Here is a 12,568-nt window from a genome sequence, read left to right as displayed (position 1 = left end):
TGTTGGTTTCGAAAAGCTAGTTTTTCTTGCAAAATTCATTTTAGGACCAAGGCCACTTTTTGGCCAAAAACAATAGCCTATGTAATTTTGTATGTTACCTACATGTTTCATGAATGCCATGTTTTTACATTTTGCAGAAAAGCCTGAAATAGGCTGTTAAATGACAGGTTCCCTTATATTGAGACAACTTGCCCATCTAGTTTCACCAAAGTTTTCTTACATTAACAGCATCTTTTTTCCTAGGCAATTTGTGTTCAAATCGAAATGTTTACTAGCTTTTTAAGACTTTAGGCAATGTTTTTGTACAGAAATTGACTTTCAAAAATAAACCTACCGTGAGAAATATTCACTGGAGTGAAACGTGTGACAACCAGCCCCGGTTAAACTCCCATTTATAAATCTTTGAGTTATTCTTGTCACTCATATGGTTTATGCTACCATAGTCCTCCATAATTTTGGTTTAGACCACATTAGGCTGCATAGTCCCAAGTGCCCAAATCTCATGCAAATACAGCGCCTCTATGAGCATCATAACATATTCCAGACAAATACTTTGCGTGCACTGCTTTTACAGAGTTTCTTAAACAGGGCGAACCAGCGTGCCCTCATTAAAATGAATACGGCCGAAAGCCTTTTATCCTCGTGGGAAATAAACCGAGCGCGCGAGTCAAATTCACTTTGCCGCACCACCCACAGGAGGAGCGCGCGCCCAATTGAATCAACGCTCGCCGCTGCATTTGAAAGCGACGTTCACATGAGTCCCCGTGGGTACACCGCTCATTTCTCTCTGTCTCACTCTACACACCCGCTAGTCCACATCTGAAAACTACAGACTCCTAAAGAAGAGAAGAAAACGAAGGGAGAAACAAGAGAGACTGCATTTGGTGCATGGCATGAAGACGCGACTGTTGGGGACCGCGCAGAGCATGGCACATTATGCCAGGATCTGAACTGAAACGGGGACCAGGTTTGGGCTCGTAGATATGGGTGTTAATAATAAGAAACGCTTGAGTTTGCTGGAGTAAAGGGTTAGGAATGTGTTTGATGTCGTTCGGTGTGACGCTATTGGATGCGCAATTCTGGATGGGATGAAATCGCGTAACCGGGGGCCAAATCTAGGCGCTTAACGTGAGACCACCGATCTAAGCTCCCCAGAGCTGCGTGAAACCACATCAACATCCGTGTCGAGGGGGCAACCACAGAAAGTTTCGTTATGGCTCTCGTCATGGAACCTGTTAGTAAATGGAGCCCCAGTCAAGTTGTGGACTGGATGAAAGGTACGTGATGCGTTTTGGTCCCTATAAACCCGCAAACCCCATTATTTAGCCTATACTAATGGGGTAGGCCTATTCTTGAATTTGTATTGATATATATCATATCGTTTATGTTCTAGTTTGGCATTCTTTAGCTTAGGCCTACAGGTGTCTTCTGTTAATGATAGCAACCAGGGAATGAATTATTGGTGGACTGTTTGAGTCTGTAACTCTCACTTGAATGGTTTGAACCCCTCAAAAGAAGTCAAACAAAACGTTTAAAAGTAGCCTGTCTTCTTTTACTTGCAACTATATGTTTGTGTGTCAATTAGTTCAGTACACACAAAAGTTATTTTACAAGTCAGAAAGCACTAATAGCCTCTAGCGAACAGAAGTCCCGTTTGCCTGAGGAGGTAACCATAGCAACAGTTCGCTGCTCGAGCGCTTTCCGTTAGGATCGGTATGGGATGGTATGACAGCACGATTAATGTAATTATTTATCTATTTATTTTTGAGTTACACATCACAAATATATCACAAGAGCTTTAAAGTTTTGTTAAAATGTTTTTTTTAAATAGCTGACTGCGAGATATAGGGGCACAGATGTTACAAATCTCGACAGAAACTTGCTGACAGAAATTCCTTTAAAACGTCGAACGCCCTTAAAGCCATTGTTTAATACATATGCTAACTCGCATAATTAGGCCAACTAAAGATAGCCTTTCAGCTACTTAAGTTATCTATAATCACAAATAACCTTTTAGAATTTAACTTTGTTATTTCACAAAAAGCTTGAACTCCGACATACACTGCCAATAATGAGAATGCTGGTGATGGAGCGTCAAAAATCACCATTTCCATTGGGTAATCTAAATTTTATGGGGATAATAAATGAAATGTGAATAATGTATAGTTGAAGAAAAGAAGCAGAATCTTTGACGCGCGGAGGCGGAGGGGGCCATTACGCGCCTTCTCTGCTCTCGTGGGCGTGGGCGGTGTGTCCAAATTCGTCATCAGAATAACAAATCGAGCAGTGAGTTATCGAGGTTGTATGACAGGATTCGAGTGCGTCCCAGTGCGATAATGAATCACAGATCTGTGATATAAGGCTTGTTATGATATCAGTCAAAAGTGTTCTTAATATCATGTCGAACTAATATGATAGAAATATGTGAGAATGTAAGAATAACACCTCTGCTCTGGGCATGTATGTGCAAAAGATGAAAGTTATGAAAGCAGCATATTGTGCCATTTTAAAGGGTAACTAAACACTAAAACAACTTTTTTTAGTTAATAATCTGTAAGAATGGAGCTTCATAAATGCTGTTCATTGATTCGAGTACATTTTTTGACATTTGGGTATAAAGTGTTTCAAATATATGGTGTAAAAACGTCTGAGTGCTGCCCTCTTCAGGTTAAACGGAAAGCTCCTGCAGTAGGCAATAGTATCCAGCTGCAGACCCGCAGCACCGACAGTTTCAGAACCCCAGCGCCAGAACCGGAAGTAAGGGGCGGAGCTTACGTTCTAACACCAGCGCCAGGACCGGAAGTGAGGGGCGGAGCTTACGTTCTAAACCGAGTAACGCCACCTAACGTTTTGGAGCGTAATTTGCTTAGACACGAAACGTCATTATTACACACGAAATGTCATACTTTATACCCATTATAATGATACATTAAGGTATAGTACAATAAGCATTTAAAACATTGATTTTGTGTAATATAATTCTATATAGTTATCCGTTTTATTGTATTATGAGAGTTACTTCCTGATCGTGAAAATAATATTTGAAACTTATGGTCATTTTATATAAAATATACTTTATTTCACAAGAACATGTGCAGCATGCATTTTTCTTTATGTAAAATAATGTCAAAAATCTAAAAAGAGAGAGAAAATCCGGCATTGTTTTAAAAGAAACCATAAAAATGTACCGTACTTCAAATAATAGCCGAGTCCCAAATAGACGATTGTCTCTTTACACGCCTGGTGTGGCTGCAGGTCTGGGTAAATATAAGTCCGGTCTCAAATAGAGGTCGGGTCTGTTTTTTAGTTTCAGGTTGTATTAAATCTTCTAAAACCCGTCAGATCGTCCGCTTTTTGGCGGAATAGAATGACTGCTGCGCATGACAGGGCGCTTAACGAGCAGAGAGAGAGAGAGCCCCGGCCGCGCGCGCGCACTCTCACGTCTTCAAACAACACGAGCACTGTCTTGCTCTTTATTTGTCACATACCAGTTATAGTTCATACAACGAGCAGTGACTCACTGTGTAATAAAAACATACCCTAAATATTATTTAAAAGGTGCAACAATTTTTAATATTTTTAAATACTTGCAAAAATAACCATGCTTGTGTCATTGTAAATAATTCCGCCCCTCCCTCACTTCCGGTTCTGGCGCTGGGGTTCTGGCACTGGGGTTCTGAAACTGGTGGTGCTGCGGGTCTGCAGCTGGATATATCTCGCAGTAGGGGTACTCTCTGACGTAGAATACTCTCTGACGTCACTCTGTCACGCCCTTGGTTCCAGCTCACCACGCCCTTGCCAGCCCCTGGTATAAAAGCATCTGGTTCCAGCCCCTGGTATAAAAGCAATGAACGTAATAGTAATAATAATCCTGGAAAAAAATTACCTCAAAATGACTGAATATAAGAATAATCGGATGCCGATCGCAATGCGGGAGTTAAGACCGCACTTTGAGCTGGTGTCCACAGACAATTCACCCTCCTTCACTTCAGGTGAAGGTGGGGGAGAAAAGTTCTTGACTTCAAATGACCGCTCTGTTGCAAAGCTACTTGCGTCACTCCATTTTAGCTAGTTTGACAGCAGCTGTCGCTACGGGTCTCAGATGCACGCCCCCCCCCCGCTCAGCCCTGCCCTCGGTTCGTCCCCCCTATCTCCGCTGGGGTCTGCCCACTTTTTCAGCATTTTTCAAATATTGGCAGTGGGTGGAGTCAGGCTTTGACCAGGGTTTTAGTTACCCTATAATAGACTTTTGCATTGGTTCACTGGAAGCCTCAAATGTAAAGTTACTATAAAGCCCCTTTCACACAGAGATTCCGGAAAATACACAGATAATGTGTCTCGGGATCGTTTGATCGGTTGAAACATGTTGTGTTTTATTTAATTTATTAATTTATTTATTTTTATGTTGTGGTACAACAGTGGAAGTTTAATTTTTTTTCCGGATTCGGTCGTACGAAGGTGTGGCTTTGGAGAGTGCTCTGAAGGGAGGGTGGGATCTCATGCTTTCAAATCTAGCTTGCTATTGCTAGCAGTGCCGAAAGTTGCCTACCCTACCTTTAAGCTATGGATTTTTTCATTTGTACTAGTGTTTGTGTCTTTTGTGCGCATTTGTGTCTTGACACATTTGTGCGTCAATGTGAGCATCTGTGGGGAACAGCTGAGAGACTAACCATCAGAGAAGAAGGCCTTATCAGGAGGGATATTTGCCCTCATTTTGGATTCAAATTGTTGTGTACCAGGTTCAGTGCAGCCAGTTACTGCAATCAAATTTATTGGTGTGCTCTCTATCAATTTGTCTCATGATTTGTCCTTTCAGATGTGTACATATAAGCTATAAAATCGACCTAGTCATATTAGCAGCTTGGTTTTGATCCTTACTGTCCCAATTACAAGCATATAACCTGGAAATAGAGCTGTGAAATTTTACCTGCTTGTGAAGAGAAGATTAATTTAATAGCACGGCTAATGCAGCACAGAGAGACAGGATGTAGCTGAATCAGTCTGGTTCAGGCTAAATTGAAGTGGAGGCTCAGGCTTCTTTGGTCTGCGTGTGTGTTGGAGGGGTACATATGTACATCAGCTTAAGGTCAAACTGCATCTGTGACTTATAGTTAATCTATTTTCTCAGTTTGTGACTCAGAGAGTTTGTGCGTGTTTTGATCGCACCTCCCCAGGCCTACACATTACACTCAGCACACCCCCTCTATGGCCCTCTCTAAATGCCATTATTGAAGCCTTGCTAATAGTGTATCGGTGCTCTGAAGGCTGCCTGGAGTGCCACAAACTCAGAATCAGCAAAACATTTGGAATAAAACGGACATCTCCAACAGCTTTGTCCTTTCTCTACGACACTTTTTAAAGTGTTCATCATGTGGAAATAGGAGCAATTTTGCTGTCATTCTCATGATCGCAAGATGCAATGATCTTTACACTGAAAAAAAATTGGTATAGAAACAATTTTCACATAGAAAATGCTGATAAATTTCACAAACAATTAAGAAACAGCAAGTTACACATTGAATCTTACATGAATTTTTGTAGTATAAAAATAGTATTTTACATTGTAGCACCTGCATTTTTCTTCATATTGTAGAGTTGTGTGTGTCTGGTTAACGGAGGTATAGTGCATATTAATTTGTAGCAAAGTAACAATCTTTCTTTTTCTTTCACAATACATGACTTAGAGATAGTTTACCCCAAAATGAATATTCTGTCCTCCTTATGTCATTCCAGACTGTGTGGAACAGAAAATAAGTTATTCTGTAAAATATTTTAAAACGTGTTTGTCCATACAGTGAAAGGCAGTGGGGTCCAAAAAAACATTGGACCCCATTGGCTTTCATTATATGGACAAAAAAGGACTCAAACTTCTTTTGTGTTGTACAGAAGAAAAAAATGTTTTGAAAAACAGATGGATGATTCAATTATAACAATATTCATTTATATATGGACTAGGGTATCCCTTTAAATTTGGGTTGAACCAAAATGGTTCCCTTTTGGTTGAACTGTGTGGCTTCAGAAAGAAGGGACTTGCCAAGAAGGGACTGGTCTGGTGTTGTATTTGATTAGCCAGATGTGGAAGCTGTCTGGAATCATTGAGACTGTGATTAATATGCATTTAATGAGAGATGTGAAAGAACAGTGAAAGAGAAGGATTGTGAAGATGGACATGAAGATGCAAGCAAGTGAGAGGTAGAGCTAAGGCTGATAATTGGTAAATGGAGGGTTCCAGACTTGCATTTTTAATGCTCTTGAATGAATATTACTTTCCTCTATGCAGTTGTTGTGGTGTCTCAGAGCCATGCTGGGCCTTTAATAAACAGTGTTTAGGAAAGATGGGACAAAGGATACAGAAGGAAATGTAATGGTAGATCAGCCTGTACCCTGGAGACTTAAAAGGTTTAACAGAACGATTGCTCTTCTGAAATACCATGGAGAAATACCGTAAAAGGCTACTATCAACAGATGTTGCAACTGCAAACCAACAAATCACAATGTGTTTGCTTCTGTATGATTATTTCTAAGAGCTGCACATTTTGGCCAAAAATATCACATTATAATAATTTAGTTTAATATTGTGTTTGGGATTTGAACTGCAATATGATAAACTTTCAAAATATCAAGGATAAAATAACAAAATATGATATCGCAAATCTTCGATCTCTAAGTAGTGTTTTCCCTAATGTCTCAATAGAAGACAGCTTGTACCTTGTAAGTGAACTTTGATATAATACACATGATATATAAAGTAGTCAAGATTTGAAGTGGATCAAAAAAGTTAAGACAAGAACGGCCATATTTTAAAAAAATTCATGTATAACTTTGATGAAAGGTTTTGATCCACTTCAAATGTTGACTACTGTATATATATATACAGTAGTCAACATTACAGTTATAGTTATAGTATAGTTATATTTACATTACAAATACAGTAATCAACATATACATATATATCTAAAATTATTTTTTTAATTGTTTAAAATAAATATTTTACAGATATAAATATTTTAATGTTTTACTAAAATGACCACTTGTATTTTTGCATCAAACGTTGAGATCTGCATTTGGTTTTTGTCTTGTTTTTGTCCAGTTGAATATTCATGTGATGTTTTGCTCTCCATCCATTTCATAAGCACATATGACACAATATTGTAATTTGCATTACTTCTTAGAGATACTTAACCTAAATTTGTAATTGCTGGAATGATGACAGATTTTAAGTCATGGAAACGTGACCTTTAAAGTTCACTCAAGACATTTACTTGAAATAATTAAGCCAGCTGTTGTCTTCATGTCATCACTATTTAAAGATCGAACATCTTTTTTCCAGTGTTCGGAATGCAACAGCTGGAAACACATCTTCAGGGTGTCTGTGGGTGTGTATGCCTACTCCTTCCTCTTGATTAGCTTTCTGACCGCAGGGCTTTAGATCTAATCAAGTTCCCTCAGTCACATCACTGCAGCCTTACAAACTCTCATAGGCAGCAAGCCTCTTCTCTCCATCTCTCTATCACCATCTCTGACTTTCTTTTTCTCTTTTTCTTGCTCTTTCCCATAAGTGCTAGTGTATGTATAATCATCTCCTACGGCTAACCAGTGTGCATCACTTTCCTTGAATATGGTATGCTTTGGTAAAAGCAACAGAGGCACAACTCTCATTTTTGTTATTGTGAGAACTAATCGAAATATTACGTAACAATTTAACAAAATTGACCTAACATAAAGTTATGAGCAAAATATGTATATTTAAGCTATTTTTAATGCTGTTGACTGTTCATCCAGCTTGACCTCTCAATTGTTTCTGTTATTCAAGTTTTTGGTAGAATTTTTCTACACACTTTGGTGTTTCAGGCTCTATTTGTAGAAAAGTCCATGTATCTGCAGTGCGGGCCAACACGTTCCAGGGAACAGAGAAATAAACATCTCAGCTTCTGATTGGAGGCCCGTCTTTGATGCCAATGCCTCCATCTCTGTAAAGATCAGGGTGGAGCACTTTGGCTAAACTAGAACTAGCCTCTGTGGTTTCCCAGTTAGACTGTGGTCCTGGTTTGCTGTGTTTTTGTGGCTTGTGGTTTTACTGGAAGGCAGCACTATTTCAGATAGAGCCATTGCCTCAGAGGAGTGTTCAATATAATAACCAAGCGACACTGGAAGCTGTGCACTGGAGCCTATAAATGTGCTGATGGACCATTCAAGTCCTGAATCACCTACTGAGATATTTTGGTATCAAAATCAATTCAGCTGAGAATCGTTCATCACACGAATGCCTGTGATGAATAGATACAGATGACTGAGTGATAACACTTTTATGGCTCATTATACTCTGTTGTGCTCATTTAAATATCAACTTTGAGATTTTTTTCCTTTTCTTTTGAATATATTTGTAAAATAATAAAATAATAATAATTATTTTTAACATTATAATATAAATAATGAATTTAAATAAAAATTTAATTTGTTTTTTAATTCAGTTATCGACACAGAATATAAAGCTATACAAATAAAATCTGATTGGCTGGCTGTTATTCTTATTTAAATATCAACTTTGTCTCGGATTTTTCCTCGAAATCCATGGAAAATTCCTTTGGAATTTATTTGCAAAAACAAAACTTGTATGTTTCTGTAATATATTATTAATATTAACAACAATAATAATTTATATATTAAAATAAATTATATATCAAATCAACTCCTTCCTAAAATTCCTTTGGAAAACTGAAACTGAAATAATATATTTTCTGTAATAGATTAGTAAATACAATAATAATAATAATAATAAATCATTATTGTTTCTATTATTAGAAATTTTAAAGGAAAAAATTGGACACAAAGTTTAACTATTACTACTATTATTATTAAATAAAATGGGAAACAAATTAAACGATTCGTTGACATACAGTGACGTATAGCCTAGCCATATTGTGGATAGAAAAATCTGAGACGCTTGCAGCAGTAGCTATATCATGCCTGTCTATATGGTAAACAATTGATATATTAACCCTCCGGCTGCTACCTGCACATAGATATAATGATAGGGCCTATATATAATTCAAAACCCTTCAAGAATTTCAACGTATTCACTTTGAACTAATTTTCCTTTCTGGCATCCCTCACTTAAACATTTTTTTAACAAACGAGCAAAAAAAGAATTGCAGCTTCAGCTGAAATATCTTGACAGAAAGATGAAAGACCGTGTTACGGCGCGGCTCTCTCGCTCCACTACACATCTCATAATTGATTGTCATGTAGGAAGGTGCATTAGCTGCTTTTTGGGATGTTCGCCTGAAATGACAGGCTGTCGTTTAGCGGTTTTCAGCCCAGATGGTTTGGTTTGATACTTTTTCTGATGGTTTATGAGTCTAATGTTGGTATGCTTGAGTGGAAAACGTATAGCACGCACTTATGGAGGTCATTAGAGCATATTTACTCGCACACACGTATCAGGCTCTCCAAGGCATTTTGGGGATTCCAGGCCTGTCTCCGGGGTGTGTCCTAAGGGAACACATGAATATTGTATTTAGTATGACATGTGGCAGAGCTGGGGAGGATTGACTGCGTGTGTGTGACAGAAATACAGAGAGCAGGGGAAGAAAGTGAGGTTAAAGACCTTTGAATAATAATACACACACACACGCAGAGCTTTATCACTGCGTCCTGGGCTGCAGCTTCGAGGGGCGGGTGTGTGGGTGTGTGGCTTGGCTCAGGGCGACTCTTCCCTCCTGTGAAAAAGTGTAAAAGTGTGTTTGTGTGCTGTCAGTGGGTGTAAAGGGTGTGAGTCATCTCTGAATCACTTTATAGAACTGAAGAACCGCAGTATAGAGGGAAATATTCAGCAAAACACTCCAGAAAGGTAGCAATGCAGTGTGTACTCAGTAAGAGACTGTATGCTCTGTGCTGTATCCTGTCTGTCGGTGCTCACATTTTTGAGGATGGTGATCTAAAGATTGTCTGTTGTTTATAAGGAATGAAACCACCACCACAACAAGGCCACCCCAAAAAAGTCATCAATCAAACTGGCCACGAGCTGCATAGTTTTACAGATGGGAGGGAAACTGATTCGCTTGAACAATTGTTATGTGTCTGCAGGGAGTAGAGCATCTGTTAGGAGACATACTTGGTGGGAACACCTGGGTTCCTCTGCGGATGTTCTGGATTCAGATCATTACTCAAGAGTCAGTACCTGAGAGCAATCAGAAACCGGTTTTTAGTTGGTTGATGTGAAAATGGGATTCGTGATCGGGTGTCTCCGCTTGGGAGCCATTATAAACAACCAGGTAGATAGGAGAACAGAAAAGTTGTTGCGTCTGTGATGGTCCAAGTCAAGTTTGTTGTCATTATTGTAGGAAAGAAAAGTAATCTTATGTAGGCCTATGTGTTGAATAGAGTTACAGAAGAGATCTCAACAACATCTCAAACTGCACACAGATTTACCAAGTCTGTAATATGATCTCACATTCTTCTTGTCTAAATTCTTACAAGAGGTAGGGATTTCAGAAAAAGTTGCAGAGAATGTCAACTGCTCTAGTTCTGCCAAGATTATGGAATCAAAAATCAGAGATATTAACTAATATTGTCTGATTCTTGATATGTTATCTGAGCTGTAATATCGAAAAAAAATGTTTATAGCTCTATATTTTTATATAGGTCCCATTTGGGTCCATTTCTTTTAAAAAGGAATTTTAGGAGAAACATCTGAGAATATAGGGATTAATACGAATATGAACAAAAATCACGTATGTGGACTTGTTTAGTGGATTTGCTTATAAAAAATGGAAATCATATATGAAGATTTGTTTGGTTGACTGAACGAGATTTGAAGATCAAGTCAGTGAAATTTTGATTTTCCCATTAGCTGGTAATTCAATGAAACCTAATTGAGAACTCAGTTAAATCTCCTGAGCAAAGAAAGGAAAAACGTTAAACTATTACATTTCTCTGGAGTTTTAGAAAGGGTTACACATGCTAGTATTTTCTTTCCCATGCATATACACTCAACATGAAAGAGAATAAAAAAATCTGTTTTTATGGCAAGGATACGATAGTGAACAGATGACAGGAAACAATCAGGAGATGAGAAGGGAGTGGGATTGGGAAATGAGTCGATCTAGATCCCAACTCATGTTGTATGTGTACTGTACATCACAAGTCAGAGTATGTGCTAGCTTTTCCTCTATTATAATACTGTAAAACCAAACAAGCGGATGTGAAGAACCTACTGTATATTGTAACCTCAAGAATGTTACTCTGAAGACCATAGGCATCTCAAGGACTATACACAAAGAACCTATTATGTTCACAGCCAGAAAAAAGAAACCAATCTAGAATAGTGTGTTCATTTTGTTGTGGAAGACTGTATTTATGAACAATTCACTGTTGGTCCAACAACCAGCCTTTCAGCTCTCCTGCTTCAGCAGAGGCTTGAGGTCTGGCTCTGCACAGCTGGATAGCTCATTTTAAGATAGGGTTTATTTAACTGATGAATTTCTCCAGAAGTCCCCTATGGCTTTGAGATTAAGTGACGGCAGAGCAAGGACGATTTAGTGGTGGACACACACATATTAAGAGCCTTATCGCAGGTGGTGTCATGGCAGAACGACGAAAAACTTGTGTAGGAGTTCATAGCTGATTCATGGGTATTCTTATCCCATCCTTTTGCAATCTGTATTCATGTTTCTTTTCAGGGACGTTACACCTTTTAGTAACCATAACTAAGGCTAAATGCCTTTGTGCTTATTGATCAGGTCCGATTTCTTTTTGTTTTTGTTTCTTTGTTCAAATTACTTTTTAAATGTTGCCATTCTGACCAATATCAGATTTCGAGGGTGAACTGGTCACATCTCTACGCAAAAGAACAATAACAAAGACGGCATACAGCATGATGTCATACGGAAGTAAATGTCATGGAGACCATTAAAGTCAGGAGTTAAGGTGATTTGCAGCAGAAGTCAGTGAATTTGAGTGTAGGCGGTAAGGAGGATGAAGACGAGGATTGAACTCTTAAGACTTGGAGTGTGAACCCAGACTAAAAGAAGCGATGCTACTAACTTGACTAGTCAATAGAGTGACAGCTTTGTGTATATTTTTCAGAAACAAGATGACTTTCTCCTACAAGTAACCTTGTATCTCACCAGGCCGTTAAATTGGTGATATTTTGTCGATAAACTTCACAACTTTAAAACCAAGCAAACTCTAATGTGGCTTTCGAAAGTCCGATTCATTTGAGTGAATAGGTTTGTTTAAATGATTCATTAAATTTGTTTTGTTCAAATTATTCACTTATTAATTTGAGGTATTTACACTTTTTTGTAGCCAAATCACTTTGTATTTGACTCATTTATCATTTATCACTCATAAATCATTGTGTTTTCTATTTTTATCAGTTGTATTTAGGTTAGATTTACCAGTTGCCATTGTTATCTACTGTTTTTATGCAAAAATTTATTATGGCAATTACTCTAGTCTTCAGTGTCGGAAATCCTTCTGAAATAATTCTAATATTTGATACTCAAGAAACGTTTATGATTACGGAGTGTCAATTTACACCAAGTGCAAATAGCCCACCCTGCTG

At 38.2% G+C, this 12,568-nt stretch overlaps 1 protein-coding gene across 8 annotated transcripts in view; it reads left to right on the top strand.

Annotated features, from left to right (window-relative positions):
- Positions 1-662: 662 nt before the first annotated feature.
- cnksr2a (connector enhancer of kinase suppressor of Ras 2a) overlaps positions 663-12,568 on the top strand; it is a 92,300-nt gene continuing 80,394 nt past the window's right edge. For 3 of the 8 annotated variants that reach the window (XM_077244873.1, XM_077244869.1, XM_077244871.1), the window contains exon 1: positions 663-1,277. In XM_077244873.1, the coding sequence (XP_077100988.1) occupies positions 1,214-1,277 (64 nt within the window). In that variant the 5' untranslated portion in view covers positions 663-1,213. The remainder of the gene's footprint in view (positions 1,278-12,568) is intronic. The other 5 variants (XM_077244875.1, XM_077244874.1, XM_077244876.1 and 2 more) reach the window with 2 other exon arrangements.

This window comes from Siphateles boraxobius, unplaced genomic scaffold (genome assembly GCF_051911475.1).
Source record: "Siphateles boraxobius isolate OS27281-9 unplaced genomic scaffold, OSU_SipBor_1 26, whole genome shotgun sequence".
NCBI classification, from domain to species: domain Eukaryota; kingdom Metazoa; phylum Chordata; class Actinopteri; order Cypriniformes; family Leuciscidae; genus Siphateles; species Siphateles boraxobius.
Note: the sequence above shows the minus strand (reverse complement) of the source record. Positions and strands in the feature narration are given on the sequence as shown.